At 35.1% G+C, this 16,485-nt stretch overlaps 2 protein-coding genes across 9 annotated transcripts in view; both read left to right on the plus strand.

Annotated features, from left to right (window-relative positions):
* The window catches only part of mboat2a (membrane bound O-acyltransferase domain containing 2a), a 56,584-nt gene extending 47,481 nt beyond the window's left edge, over positions 1-9,103 (plus strand). For all 3 annotated transcript variants that reach the window (XM_028437765.1, XM_028437767.1, XM_028437768.1), the window contains 7 exons: positions 676-862; positions 3,262-3,454; positions 5,556-5,659; positions 5,738-5,802; positions 5,883-6,015; positions 6,976-7,127; positions 8,407-9,103. In XM_028437765.1, the coding sequence (XP_028293566.1) occupies positions 676-862; positions 3,262-3,454; positions 5,556-5,659; positions 5,738-5,802; positions 5,883-6,015; positions 6,976-7,127; positions 8,407-8,572 (1,000 nt within the window). In that variant the 3' untranslated portion in view covers positions 8,573-9,103. The remainder of the gene's footprint in view (positions 1-675; positions 863-3,261; positions 3,455-5,555; positions 5,660-5,737; positions 5,803-5,882; positions 6,016-6,975; positions 7,128-8,406) is intronic.
* Positions 9,104-14,692: 5,589 nt separating this feature from the next.
* kidins220a (kinase D-interacting substrate 220a) overlaps positions 14,693-16,485 on the plus strand; it is a 72,880-nt gene continuing 71,087 nt past the window's right edge. For 5 of the 6 annotated variants that reach the window (XM_028438839.1, XM_028438838.1, XM_028438837.1 and 2 more), the window contains exon 1: positions 14,693-14,857. The gene's annotated coding sequence lies outside the window, so the exon portion shown is untranslated. The remainder of the gene's footprint in view (positions 14,858-16,485) is intronic. The other variant, XM_028438842.1, reaches the window with a different exon arrangement.

The following is a 16,485-nucleotide window of genomic DNA, read 5'->3' on the forward strand; positions in this document are numbered from 1 at the left end:
ACCAATTAATTCAGTTGTAGATATCTCAGCCCCTTTAATTTCAATGACACGTCACAATATTTGCAGCTTTCACATTTTTCTCATGATCTCAAGTTTTTGAAAGTACTTTTGCCATTTTCCTCAAATTATTCCAACAAAATTTCCCCAAATTAAATAGAGATTGCTCACAAAATCAAGGAAATTGAAGTGAAGATCCTGCAGGGACTAATATGTGTTACTTATTATTGCTTGGAGATCGTCAGTTCCTTGGATACTTTACGTATCAGTTATAACAATATTCCCTGCACTACGTGTAGATATGTTCATACAGTATTCATATTAATTTACTATATTTATTATTAATGTTGTACTTTTTCTGTTTTTTTGCACCATCCACCAAGTCTAATTCTTTGTATTGTTTAAAACTTTACTATATAATAATAATATATAATAAAACTTTTCTGATTCTGATTTGTGGAATTGAAAACTGTGGCCCACATGAGATTAAACTGCTCCATATTTGGCCCCTCAACTAAAATGAGTTTGACATCCCAACCTTAGATGAAGTTAGCAACACTAACATGAGTCTGTATAGCATATCTAAACAGTGGGTAGTAGAATAATGATAATGTTTTACCCTCTTTTTTTTTTTTTACCTTGACCATCTGCACTTTTTGCTTTTTTCCCACCCTCCAGTCGTATGCCCAGCCTGCTGGAGTATCTAAGTTACAACTGTAACTTCATGGGCATCCTGGCAGGGCCCACCTGCTCGTACAATGACTACATGGCCTTCATCGAAGGAACGGGCTACCGACCTCGCCACCAGGAGAACGCCAACGGCAAGGAAAACGGAAAGTACAGGCAGAGCGAACCCTCGCCCAAGGTACAGCAGCCGTTATTTAGGACATAATCATCTCTGACTTAGCTCAGGTTTATTTCTTTATATTTTTTTTATTTTTGACAAAATCTAGTTCTAAAAGGAATAATGTGTTCCTGCTCATAAACTAAATACAATGAGGCTATAATGTAGCATGAAGTCAGCGAAGATAGTGGTGAAAACAGACTGAATTTAAGCACTGAGCGTCAGTGTTTAGACAGCGTTCTAAGCAACAGTAAATGTGGACTTTAATCTGTGCAGTAGTTCATTTAAGTGGCTGTTTGGCTAATGTATGAACTCTTCAGGCAGTTTTAAGCAGTCCAGGCTCTTTCTAATATGTAGTGTTCACTTTACACAGATTTAAAAGAGGGGAATTGAGGGCGCTTTCACACATATAGTCCGGTGGACTCGGTGCGATTTAGGCGGTGAATCTGCGACATTGTTGCATTTTAATTTGGTCCGGTCCGCTTTCACACATTCTATTCGCCAAGCGCACTATGCTTTCTGAACAACGTCACGCTGGCAAAACGGTCGGTCGCCGATTGGACAGAATACTTCAACCACCAATGCTGTGACGATGTGGCGCTGCCCTCTCACTACTGACAGTCTCGCCGTCACGTCCTATATATGGTCTCTCTTCCTATGTTTTCCAAAGGAAATCCTAAAACAATCTCCGAAGAAGAGCCATTAATAATAATTCAAAATAACCCATAAACACACAATGCCACAACCTGCGCTAATGTGCTACATAAACACATAGATGACTCTGCTGCATCTCCACCTGTCATCCCGCAGAGCCGTCATGTCACCGGTAAGGATGTGTAATATGTGAAGATATGAGAATATATATGCAGATTAAACAGAGCAGTTAAATGTGCAGCCGTCTGTGATTATGTGAACAGTTTGGGAAAACAGAGATGAGTGAAATAAATGAATGATGTGAGAGAAATACGAAAGGGAGTGAGGAAATGTGATGTTTGCTTGTGTGCTGACAAAGCGACTCTGAAAGTTGATGGATGGATGGTCTGATGGATAGATTGATGGATATTTGTGTGTGTTGTTGATGGAGCACTGGGTTGTGTGTCTGTGCTCTTGCCTGTTACCGTGACGGCAGGCACGCAGCAGCAGCTGTCACTAATGGAGTTGCTCCGTTACAATTGCGCTTCAATGTAAAGTCCTACATTTGCTCCTGGTTGCTTTCTCACATGATTAAAAACCGCACCATGCTTCGCTTGAGCCGAACCGAGACCTACATTTTTCAGAGGACCAGAGTACGCTTGTTTGCTCCGCACCAGAGTTCCAGTGACCTTTCACATATCACAAAAAAACCAGTGTATCCGAGGAAGCGAAGCATGGTGGAGCAAAGAGGCATGTGTGAAAACACCCTTAGAGTAAAATTAAAAAGATTCAACAGTTTGGACCTTAAGGTTACTGATGTATTTCTGATGCTAGCGATGCACGATATTGGTTTTCCTTTTTCGATAAGTTGATATTTTACAACTCACTGTTACTGATGTTTTTCCTCCGATCCCTAACTTCAGAGATAATGTCGTTGATGTAGTGGAATTAACAAAGAGAATTATTCTGCAGACTCTTTATCATTTTTTTTACAACCAATTTTTGTGTAATTTAGTGGAGGAATTTTGTGGAAATGTGTTGGAAATTGCAAGATTTATGGAATTTCTTTCCTCAGTTTGCATTTAAAAAACAACTGCAATCTATCGCAATAAGCATGAGAAAACTGCGAGCTCCTCATGATATTGTGGCGTTTCACTAACATTGTAAATTTGAGATATCTAAAACTGAATTATTTGGTCATTTGAAAGAAAGAGAAAGGAGAAAAAAATGTACCTTTTTCTTTATTTAGTGTTTATTCTTTTTATTTTTAATATTTCTTGAGTGGCTTCAACGCAAGTCATTTCCCCCTGGGATAAATAAAGTACACAATAACTAATTAATGTCCTTAATTTTTTTTTCTTCTTTTGACCATTTTTTTTTTTAATTTGGGGAGATTTTGTGGAATAACTTGCAGGATTTTGGAAAAAGTTATTTTATCAACAATTTACAACTGAATTATTTGGTCGGTCATTTACACAATGATTTGTGTTTTTTCTGTCATTTTCACATTCTCCTGCGGTCCGGATCGGATGCTCTAATGGGCCAGATTTGGCCCCTGGTCCTCGAGTTTAACACAGTGTCATATATGATGTCTATGAGTAGATCAAGGAAGCAAAGCCTGTTATTTTATCGGTTAATTACATCGCTGAAAAAGGAAGATTTCTATTGCTTAATTTTAAAACCGATAATATCGGGCATCACTAGCTGTTGCATGATTAATTCATCAGATCAAATATTCAACGTATGCACTTCTAATGCCATTGCTCTGTTTTCTCATGGCCTCGTAGAAGGACGTCATCTCTAAGCTGTGCACGTGTGCCGTGTCGTTGGGCATCTACCTGTCGCTGTGTAAGCTGCTCCCAGTGGATCAGTCCATAGATGACGAATTTGTCCGCAACACGCCGTTCCCCCTGCAGATCGTCTACCTGTACGTGGCCATGCTGGCTCTGAGGCCCAAGTACTACTTCGTCTGGACACTAGGTGAGTTTCTGCCTCTTGGAAATGTGCCACATCATGGTCCTTCTGATATTAATGGGGTTTTAAGGTTTTGCATATTGGCTTTCACCGATATCGAATCCTATACTGTATCGGCACGAATCGTACATACTTTTGTTACCTCTTTTTTTAAGTGTGACAAGTTAGAATAGGCTTAATGAAGTGATGTTACTCAGAGAACAATAGTCTGCAACAATTGGTGTGAGAAAAACTCACCCATTTATTATTTACTAATTGCCTATAAAAATTATAGACTTAAACATAAGAATATTCTACAATTTAATACAATAAATAAAAAATAAAATAGAAGACCATGACAAATAACCTCAATAAAAACAATATATGTTATTTCTGAGATTTTAGATGGAAAAGAATAGAATAGAATACCTTTATTGATCCCCAGAAAGAAAATTCACACGTTATATGTAGCAACAAAAAAATGTACAATAAAAAAGAGCAGAGAGTAAGAACCAAAATAAACACCAACATAGAATAATAGTGCAAAATGTAGGAAATGTAGGACAAACATAAATCATAAAAACAATAACAGAAAAACACAACAAATATGCAAATGACAATTAAAATTGTAGTGTTGTTTCTAGTTTTTTGCTGATATCGGACCAATGCCTGATATAAATATTGGATTGGGACATCCCTACGATCAATATAACAATACAATACACAAACCATGAGAGGAAACTTGACTTTAAATACATATGAATGTATAAATTACCCTGCATTTTACCATGTATATACCATATATTATGTTCATTACTGTAATAATTTAATCACTGCCTATGCTTACTGCATTTCGTTGCTATGTACTTGGAATGGCAAAGTTTAATCTGAAAAACGGAAAACTATGACCTGCCCGTAGAACAAAATATTAATAATTAGTCTTAGTCTGTTTGGAAAAACAAAATCTGATTTACGTTTACAAAATACTACTTTAACATTGAATAAAATGAAAGTGATGGTGTGTTTTGGTCCAAATGTATTATGTAGTAAAGGAATTCTCATGTTTTTTATGTTTTTTAAAGGTTTGTAAGAAATCTGTATTTTGATGCAAATTTGTCATTCTATCCCTTTGTGCTTTACACTGGGTCATCATGATCATAACAGGAGCCTTTCCCAGCTCTCTCAGGGCTAAATACATAATACGCCCTTGATTTAAAGCAGCTTTGTTGTGGCACAGCGCCATCTTGTGTTTAAATGGAAACAGCAGCGTTTTGCTATGGATGTGGATGCAGCTGTAGTTATTTATACATTTTGTGTAATATATGATCAAGGTAGGGGTGGACTGGGCATCTGGCATACCTGGTATTGTCCCAGTGGGCCGTTGATCCGAAGTGGGCCCGTCTGCTACGTTTTTGTTTTGTTTTTTTTTGTAGGCAGACATGATAGCATGTGGCTCAAAATGGTCTAAAAGTGGCAAAAACATGGCAGGAAAAGTGTGAAAAGTGACTAAAATGTGCCAAAAGCAGTTAAGAGTGGGCAAAAATAGGCAAATATGGCTTTAATGGGCAAAATGTGGCAAATTGTAAAAAAGGGCAAAAATGTGGAACAAGAAGAGGAAAATGTAGGGGAAAAACAAAACAAATGGTATTTATTGGCCGAACGATAGCTTATTTGGATGAAAAGTGGCCAATTTAAATTCAAGAAAGGCCAAAAATTGGATGAAAGTGTAAAAAAAAAACTTGCAAAAATGGACAAAAAATAAGGAAAAAAAGGATATTTATTGGCAAAAGATAGCTAAAGTCTAAATAAAAAGTGTCAGAAGGGGCAAAAAATGGGACAGAAAAAATTGCATAATGGAAATATGTGAAAAAGGGTTTAAATGTTCCCCACTTTTAATGTTTTCTGGGGGAATATCAATTAAAATTAAGACATAAAGAGCCACATGTTGAGCATCACTGACTTAATAACAGCTATACATGGTGTCCACTGATAATGTAGTGGACTGGACACAAAATGCTAGGGTTACATTTTTGTCCCACTCCACTCCTGGACCAAGGTGTGTGGATGTGTTGCTGTTCTGTCTGCTTATTTTTTTTTATTGTTCTCAAACCCAAACCTTCTCCTGCAGCCGACGCCATCAACAACGCAGCCGGTTTCGGCTTCAATGGATACAACAAAGATGGCTCCCCGAGGTGGGACCTGATATCAAATCTCAGAATCCTGGACATTGAGGTTTGGATCTCTTATAAAATCCATCAAAGATGAGATTTAGTTGTTGTTTCTAACGAGTACCACTGTGTCTGGTTCTAGTTTGCCACCAGTTTCAAGTTGTTCCTGGATAACTGGAACATCCAGACAGCTCAGTGGCTCAAAAGGTAATTCATCAGAAATCTGCTGAGTATTTCTGTGAAGAAAGGTGGTTAAAATTCAAATATGAAACACTTATTTAAAACAGGGTGTGTTACGAGCGCTGTCCCATCAACCCCACGGCGGCGACCTTCCTGCTGTCGGCCATGTGGCACGGGGTTTACCCCGGATACTACCTGACCTTTGTGACGGGCATCGGCATGACCATGGCTGCACGTGCAGTGAGTAGTTTATATACTGGACTGGTAGTAGTTAGCTCTGAATCATCCATACTTTATACAAGCTTATCTTCTTCCAGTCACAGGGCGCTGGAACACCTTTAGCTTTTTTAGCTTAGCTTCAGCAAAAAAGACTTCATGCAAGAAACTCTGGTGAACCTGAATTCAAACCTGAAAACAATTTTATGTTTTTTTTTAATTTTTTAATAAGGATCCACATTAGCTGGTACCTAAGTAACCAGCTAGTCTTCCTGGAGTCCACAGAAACAACAATAAAATAAAAATACACAACAGACAATCACATCAACTACAATATGTCAAATTACAAATACAATAAATAATATACATGATATTAAGATAAGAAATAAATGAAGAAGTGAAATGAGAAATAAAATGCGAAATGACAACAATAAAACAAATGAGAAAAAAAATATACAATATGACAGCTAACGTGCACAAAATGAGAACAGAACGTACAAAACGAGAACAAAAATATTCAAAATCAAACAAAATTATTTAGTTTTTTTCCTGTATTGATGTTCATATGTAAGATTTACAATTTAATTTAGCAGACGCTTTTATCCAAAGTGACGTACAACACAAGCAGTCAGGTTCTTTCTTTCTTTCTTTCTTTCTTTCTTTCTTTCTTTCTTTCTTTCTTTCTTTCTTTCTCTTTTTGTGACAATCTGAAATATTGATATTCCTCCCTGGAATCAATACAAAAAAAGGAAATGCAATTTTCATTTATTTTATTGTATTGAATATATTTATTTTATTTTGCCATGTCTGTGTATGTTAACACTAAGTGTAATTTTCATGTGCAGTTAAAATAAATAGAGCGATTGACTGACTTGTTGCGTTGTTTCTTTTTTAACTATGACTCAGCATATCGTCCCAGCTCTAGTAGTTGATGTCATAACGAACAGAGTGAATTGAATTTTGTATTTTTCTTCTTTGTTTCAGATAAGACACAACATCAGGCCACACTTCTTGGTCTCAGACGTGCACAAACGCGTCTATGATGTCATCACGTGGGCGGCGACTCAAGTTGCCATCAGTTACACAGTGGTGCCGTTCGTACTACTCACCGTAGGACCCTCGCTCAAATTTTACAGGTGTGTGCACGTTTAAACACACAGCTTTTCACTGCTGGATGATCAGTATCTACAGCCGAGGCTCCTCAGTTAGAACTAAAGATGGAATTGAGTCGTTCGACGTGCCGTACTGTAAAATTATTGCGGGATTCATGATGCAAATGAGTCATGGCCCTCAGTGTGGAAAAGAGCTCTTTTTTATTAACCTGGGCCTCTCCGGTCAGACTGTAATAGTAATAAGACCGCTTAACGAACGAAGGGGGCAGAGGATTGATGAGGAAGATATAAAAGAAAAAAGCCTCGCCACGGCATTGAAATAAAAGCGTGGCAGACACAAAAGCATTGTGGGTGGAACAGTCTGCTATTGCAGAGGTTAGTACGTAAACCAAAGGAATGCAGGACATGATTAAAAACAGTTACTGCTCAATTAGCAAATGACTGATTTATGTTACAATGAGTGATGTTGTCAATGCTGGGCAATTTCACGGCTACCGTTTATTCTAAAGTACTTTTTTGGGGGGGGGGGGAAATTATTGATTACTCTGAATTAAATAACGATTACACATGGAGCATACAATAATAAAAGCAAATATTTATTCATTGCTAATGAGGCACGCAAAAGCAAATAAAGGTTTTCAATATTAGTGTTTTGATCACTAGTTTAGTATTTTATTCTTTAAATCAGATATGGTGGCCCTCAGACTAATTTTGTGTGGCCCCCAAAGTAAATGCACAAAATGGCTCTAAAATCAGATAAAATAACAGAAAAATACACAAAGCAACTGCAAAGATATACAATATGACAGCAAAAATATACAATATGACTGCAAAAATATACAATACAATATGACAGCAAAATATACAAACTGTAATTTAAAAAAACACACAAAAACAATAAAAACACACAAAACGAGAGAAAAATATACAAAATGACAGCAAGCATACACAAATTGCACAAAATGACAGAAAAATATACAAAATAACAGGAAAATACACAAAGCAACAGCAAAAATATAAAATATGACAACAAAGTATACAAAATGACAACAAAATATACAAATTGTCATTCAAAAGAGAATAGAAATACATGAAACAACTGACAGCAAACATACACAAAATAAAAACAATGTACAAAAATGATTAAAAAAATATACAAAAAGTTCATTTTTGTAATTGCTGACTTTGAATGTTGATAATCACATTTTGTTGACTTGTTGTGATAAAACTTGTCCTTCTCTGCTTTAGATTTTGCTTTCTGTGAACATTTCCTGACTCCTTTTGTTCTATGGTGCCTATGCAGGTCCTGGTACTTCTGCTTACACCTCCTGTGTTTGCTGGTGGTGCTGGTCCTGCCCGTCAAATCAAGACACCGTGGGGCCAAAGATCAGCAGGAGCTCCCACAGAAAAACCAGGCAGATCACAACTGCACAGACAACAACTGCAACCAGAAAGAAAAAGCCACATGAGGCCCGTGCAGAGCCACGCTGAGACGGAGACTGGGACTAACAAACCACTGAGAGCTGGGCGGTCTCAAGCCTGTTTACCTGACAACAAGAACCAAAAGAACTCGAGAGAATCACACAAGAAGGAAGAAAAAAAAAATAAAATCCAAGTCTAAACTTCCAGTCGCACGGATAAGACGGAGACCAAGATCGAACAACAGCCACGTTGCAAACACGTAAGCGATAGCGGTTACTTTACGTTTAGAGAAAAACACAGACTTAAGGAGCCGCCTTAAACCTTCAGATTGAATGGCTCACACTGCTGGTGTCAACAAAGCAGTACCTGGAGGGTTTTTCTCTTTTTTTTTTTTTTTTTTGGATACAAGCCTCTGTCTGATGGGAAAAAAAGGAGAAAAAATGTTTAAACGTCGACTTTTATCATCTGCTGCCAATTTCAAACAGGCCTTAGGATCCTCCGATATTGTTTCAAGTCTGTGTCTTTTAAAAAAAAAAAAAAGCAAAAAAAAAAAAAACTTTATTCAAGAACTCACATTGTGCGTGTTTTGTAATTAGATGTTTGTGACGGCACTATTTGAAGTCCATTTGTGATGCTCGGATAAAGAAAGCGACGCCGCGTTGGACGACGGATTTCGTTCATCTGAAGAAGAAGAAGAAGAAAGCCCCACCCCCACCCACCCCCATTGTTCATATCTGCTGTTTATGTGTCAAACATTCATCATCAGAGGAAAAAAACAAAAAAAAAAATCATGCGTTACTAAAATAAATGACTTTTCCTTTTTATATTTTTATAAACATTTCTGGACATGAGGTTCAAAGGTGTCAACTTTTTTTTTTTTTTGTCGATCTGCTCATATTTGGTTTGTTCTTTGCTTCCATTTTTGTTTTCTTCAGAGATCCAGTGGTTGAAACCAGTTCTTGGACAGATTCGTGCTTACCAGGAAATGTATTTTAGTTGCTACAGTGAAGGATTACCACTAAACAATTAGTAAATGTCTTCAAATTAAATGGTTTCTAAAAATCATTCATGGCCACATTAAAATAAAAAGAAATCTGAGCACTACAAGGTTAAAGTCGTAACATTTTCAGAATAAAGTTGTATTTTTATCGGATTAAAGTTGTAATATTTTGAGATTAAAGTCGTAATATTTTGAGATAAGAATACAACTTTTGCTCTCGTAAAATTGTGATTTTATTCTCAAAATCTTCCATAACTACGACGGCGTATTAGGGCCACATTAAAATTAAAAATCTGGGCACTACGAGATTAAAATTGTAATATTTTGAGAATAAAGTTGTAATTTTATCAGATTAAAGTCGTAAATATTTCAAGATTAAAATTGTATTATGTTTTGAGATAAGAATACGACTTTAATCTAATAAAATTACGACTTTCTTCCCAAAATATTACGACTTTAATCTCGTAGTGACCTGATTTTTTTACATTTTTTATTTTATTTTAATGTAGCCCTAATATGCCGTAGTAGTCATGGAAACCACTGAGTTGTGTTCTATTTTGAGATAAGAATACGACTTTAATCTAATAAAATTATGACTTTATTCTCAACATTTTAGGACTAATCTTATGAAATTATGACTTTATTCTCAAAATGTTATGACTTTAATCTTATAAAATGAAGGTTTTATTCTCAAAATATTACGACTTTAATCTGATAAAAATTACGACTTTATCCCCGAAATATTACAATTTTAATCTGATAAAATTATGATTTTATTCTCGAAATGTTACAACTTTATTCTCAAAATATTACGACATTAATCTGGTAAAATTACGACTTTATTCCCGAAATATTACAACTTTATCATCAAAATATTACAACTTTAATCTGATAAAATTACGGCTTTATTTTCAAAATATTACAACTTTAATCTGATAAAATTACGACTTTATTCCCAAAATATTACGACTTTAATCTCGTAGTGACCTTATTTTATTTTATTTTTTAATTTATTTTAATGTAGCCCTAATACGCCGTAGTAGTTTTGAAACCACTGAACAATAATTTATTTAATAAATCCTTATAATGTACATTATATCGACATACCTATTGAAATCATTATAGTGTGTTTCATTATCAAGTGTAATTTAATCCAAACCAATAATGATTTGTGAAGAATTTGTAGCCATAACTTTTTCAAGAGCCAATACAATGTAGTTATGACTGAATTTGATGCAGAGTGCATTAAAAAAAAGCACACGTTCACAGATTACTACAATTAACATGGGCAGTTGATATCTGTGTGTGTGTGCGCGTTTGTGTGTGATGTGATTTTATGTACACATTTCAAAGATGGAGAAGACTGCTGTCGTGGTCATATTTCCATCTCCGGTGCACTTGTTAGACGACTAGAGGATGTTTCAGGGTGCATTTACTGTATCGGTGTAAGAAACTGGTTTCTTCATTTTATCGCTCACCTTCGTCATCCAGTTTACATTACGCAGTGTACGGGAGGTTAAACGATTTTTATTCCATGCTTACAACATTGAAGTCCTGTTTTTTTTTTTTTTTTTTTTTAAAGTATTTTGTTCATAATTTTAGCTGGAAATGGTGCGTTTATACTCTGTATAGTAAAAAGCAAAGCAAGCAGAAATGAGTTTTCATTTTTGGATTCTTCTACTAAGTTGTGTATTCCTGCCATAAACTGTGTGTAACTGTACTCGTGTGATCCGTACTTGTTTGTGTGATCTTAAGTCAGATATATTTGTAGCCTGGGCCTGGCGTATAGGCGAGTGTGGCCCAACTAATGAGAAAAAAAGGGATGTCAGTCATACGATGAAAATATAGCATTCTTGCACTGCATGGCCACCCAAACCAGCAAACCATGCAAACTGCTTCATGTGTCCAAAGTGCCAAATCACAAATGGCGCAATTCTTTCTTTCTTTTTTTTTTTTTTCCCTTCTTTTTTTCTTTTTTAATTTTAATTTTGTGTGTGTGTGTGTGTGTTGGTGCGCCTGTGTAACATAACGGTTATTTTTGTGTCAGAAGGAAATTTATTGAAAGATTTGTATAACAGTTCATTAAAATTCTGATTTACGTGGCAAAATAAAGAGAAGTTATTTTTAAACATTTAAGTCCTGCTTCTGGTTTGTTCACTTGCTTACGATATGTCTGTATGGGATTTTCGTTATTAGCTTTTTCAGATATACGATGTTAACTGATACCCATTCATACATAGACAACCCGCCCCCCCCACATCCCCTCGCTAACTTTAGGTCACATGGTATTTATCCCCATGGTAATAACAGGTTAAGTCAGTGGTTCCCAACCTTCTTTGGGTCGTGACCCCATTTTGATATCATTTTTTTCCCTTATTTTTTCTAGAATTAGTTTATTTGAGTGTGTTACAAATACAGAGTAGCCAGAACAGATATTTTTATAATGCATTTTATTTTAACTATAGATTTATATCCGTGAAATTTTAAGTATAGAATAGAGTCCTTTGATATTTATTGTGTGTGATGTGTTAAATTGAAAAAGAATAATAATTTAAAAAAAAAAAAAAAAATACAATTCTAATCAGTAAAAGTTTTTTTTTTTTTTTTTTTAATGTTCTTTAAACCAATTCCTAGAAATTTCAGGTTACCCCACATGAGGTCATGACCCCAAGTTTGAAAAACGCTGGGTTAAGGCTATTTTTATGTGACGTGTTTAATGTGATTCCTCACTGGATGTATAAACTACTGTGTCAAACTCAAGGCCCGGGGGCCAAATCCGGCCCTTTGAAGCATCCAATTCGGCCCGTAGGAGAAAGCAAAAAAGACAGAGAAAACATGAATTATTGTGTAAATGAAACTCAACAATATTTGCAGGGGCTCATAGTTTTCCCGGCACTTCTATTGCATGATTGCAGTCATTTTTAATGTTAAACTATTGAAAAAAACCCTCAAAATTCTTATATCTTTTAATTTTCCTCAAATTATGACATAATATTTGCTTTAATTGAATAGAAATTGGTCACAAATCTGGTAAATTTAAAGTGGAGATCCTGTTGGGACTGATCTGTCACATGTTGCTTGGATATTGTCGTTTTCTTATATTTTTTGTATTTTATGTATACGTAGAAGTACAAACTATGGCACAATAATGTTGAAATGACTTGTTTTCCTGCATAGAGTCTGTGGCCCACTTGAGATCAAACTGCTCCGTTTTTGGCCCCTGAACTAAAATGAGTTTGACGCCCTGCTTTAAACTTTAGTAATGGGAAGAAGTGCCATATTTATTTTTGTCATGTGGTCTTAAACAGCAGCACAGAATAACCAATACCAATGTCGACTGATTAGACATTTTATGTCTAATAGTGGCTGGAAATGGCACCCATCTCTGGGCCCAACCGCATAAACTTCCCCCTTCCACACCACACTTACTCATACTTTACATTTAGCTGCTAGTATTTTCCCTGGTTCTAAGTTCCTGTTTCCTTGACATTCACACAGCAGTACTAAGTATGTCTGGCTTGTTGCTCATTACCAGTTTAGTTTGTTTTCCTGAAACAGAAATTCCCACTGGATTATTATTTTATATGATGTGATATGTTAGAAAAGGCTTGATCAAGTTATAATACTCGGAGAATAATAGTCGGCAACAGTCAGGGTTGGGGTCAGTTATAAATGTAATGGTGTAATTGATCATTTATTACAATTATGGCATAATTTTAAAAAGATGTTGCCCTCATAATCATAATTAAATTGTAATTGAGTTCAGCTAATTCACTTTGTAATTGTAATTGCCATTCAAATTTCTAGAAAAATGTGTCAATTATAATTTAACACAAAACTGGGGAACCGTGTAACAGTTCTATGTACAGCTATACACATATGTCGTTATCAATTATTAAAATGTGTTTGATATCAGTGTTTCATATCATGCTTTGCCACATTTTACCATTTAAAAATAATAGAAATCTAGGGGTATACACAAAAAAACTATATTTTCATTGATTAGGAAGCCTAACAACGTAACCAATAAATAGCAAAGAAATTTAAATGATAGATATTTGTTTTTGTGTATTTTACAGCTGATTTAGCACCCGTTATCATAAGAGATGCTAACAAAATGTGCAGAAGGAAGGTTACATTTTATGGCGTTATTGTTTATTAAAGGCTCATTAATTGTGAATTATTGTAATTGAGAATGTAGTTGTAATTGACTTTGAGGATAAAAAAAAACAATTGTAATTTAATTGCAATTGGAAAAAATGCTGGTCATTGTAATCATGATTGAATTTTAATTGAACATGGATAATTGAAAACGTAATTGTAACCGAAAAATGTAATTGATCCCCAACTCTGGCAACAGTAGAGATGAGGAAAAACTGACCTATTTATGATTAACTAATGGGTTACACTTACCTACATTTGAACCTTAGGCTTAAATATAAAACATATTCTACAAGTGAATGAAATAAAAAAAAATAAATAAAATGAGAAGAATGTGAAAAATACCCTCAATAAATCCAATAATAATAATAAAAAAAAAAAAACATATAGCCTAATATAGCAGAGATGTTAGAGAGTATTTGATACTCTCCTTTGTTGCATTTTTATTGTGAAAAAACTCCAATATATATATATATATATATATTAGGGGTGTTGGGAAAAAAATTATTCGGCCATATATTGCGAAATAACATTGCGCGATTCTCGGATCGATTCAAAATGCATCCATATAATTTTTTTCATGTTGTTATTATTATTATTATTATTATTATTATTATTATTATTATTTTTACCTTTATTTAACCAGAAAAGTCTTTTCTACTGCAGGAGACATTGTAACTGCACAAAGAAGTGTGTTGTTTTTTTTGGTCTTAATTTTTTTCGTATAATTTTTTTTTGTCTTTATTTTATAATTTTTTTTGAGTCTTGATTTCTTTTTTCTTTTTCTTTTTTTTTTTTGGTCTTAACTTTTTCTTTCCAGTTCTATTTTTTCTTATTTTCAGTGGCTCTGTTTTTTGTTTGTGACCCTAATCCTCTTCTGTATCTCAACGATTAAGAAAAGTTTAAGTTTTTTAAAGTTACCCCAGGGCCCATTTTGGACCTTGTGTGCCTATATTTGGCCACAGACCTCATGTTTGACACCATGCTGTGGGGATGTGAGGCAGAGTGTTGAAAGGGGCGGAGCCTCTGTACTGTAGCAGCAGGGCAGGTTTACTACCGCTGTCAAACATCCACGCACAGAGTATGACTGAAACCTAATAAAAAGGGACTTTATTGGCAGCTCATCTGTCTGAAGCTCAAATACAAGCGGCTACGACGCACTTCACACACGGTAGGTTGACTTCACGCTGAAAACTTTTAATATTTGACGTGTTTTTTTTGTTGTTGTTTTTTTTGGCGCTGACAGAAGTAGACGACCTGTTGGGGAGCTAGCTTCAATGCTAACGTTAGCCGCGCTTGTAACCATTGTTACCCGCTTTGTTGCTTTAGTGATAGTAACAAACAATGGCGGTCTGCTCCAAGTGAACTGTTGTTCTTTTGACTTGACACACTTTTTTTTTCTTGCCTTGGACACATTGGAGACCACGTGACAGTGACACAAGATTCTCGCTCACATCCAGATGTTTACTTTTCGCTCAGCCAGATGTGGCTGGATTGGTTCATCTCAGCAGGACGTCAGGTCACAGAATCACAGAACAGAAGCACAGTTTGTTTTATTGACGCCCAGGGTCCTGGGATTTACTTACTGCAGCAGCTCTTATGACCCGAGGATTATTCCTGGAGGAAACTTTACCCCGTTTTAAGTGTGGAACCCCCCCTCTGACCCTCCCTCTATCTATCTATCTGACCCAGGACACAAACCTAAAAACAGAAACCAGCTCAACTTTTTGCTTATTGGATTTTTCCACCCTGTTCAAACCTGTTTGTGGACCTGATTTTCTTATGTAGTCCTCAGCAGTTTTCTGTCCACATGACCTGCCTTTAAAAGCTGACTTGAGGATATTTAGTTGACATCTAGCAGCCTGGTTATCAGTTTTTTTTGTTTTTGTTTGTTTTTAAGTTTGCATGTGTACATGCAAAGATCAGCATTAACCATTCAAAAGAGAGATGCAAATACAAGCTTGATTAAAGAAAGCAGATGAGTTTGTCCTACTTCAGTCTTTAGTGACATGGACAGCTGACCTGACAGAAGCCCTCTGTCAAAATGTAGTGCCGCTCCATGGTAAACGCAAAGAATGACTCAAAATATGCACAAAAAGGAATAAAAACATACAGAATTACTGTAAAGTAAACAAACTGACAACAGAAATGGACAAAATGACTACAAACATGTACAAAATGTCTCAAAAAACATACAAAATTAGAATAAAAGTTATAAAAGAACATTAAAAATACAAAGGACAGCAGAAATACATAAAGGAAAATAAAAATCCAAAACATTTCTCCAAAAAACATCAGCATAATATGCAGAAGTTCAACAAAAATACACAGATTGACAACATAAATCTACAACATGATTCCAAAAACATACAACATAACAATAGCATATACAAAAGAACAACACAAATACACAGAAGGACAACAAGAATCTACAAAAACATAATAAATCACAATAAAATAGATAAAAGAACAACAGAAATACACACAATGTCTAGAAAAATCCCCATGAATAACAGAAAATATACAAAAGTAAACAAAAAAGACTCAAAAATACACAAAATGTCTAGAAAAATCCTTATGAATTACAGAAAATATACAAAATGACAACAAAAGTAAACAAAAAAGACTCAAAAATTCCCAAACAACAACAAAAATAGACAAAATCTCTACAAAAATGTATAAAATTACTGCAGAATATAAAAAATAAAAAAGATACAAAATAACTCATATTTACACACAACACCAACAACACACAGAATTATATAAAAAAAACAAAAACAATCCAAACAACACACAAAA

Source organism: Gouania willdenowi, chromosome 22 (assembly GCF_900634775.1).
Source record: "Gouania willdenowi chromosome 22, fGouWil2.1, whole genome shotgun sequence".
In the NCBI taxonomy this organism is placed as follows: Eukaryota; Metazoa; Chordata; class Actinopteri; order Blenniiformes; family Gobiesocidae; genus Gouania; species Gouania willdenowi.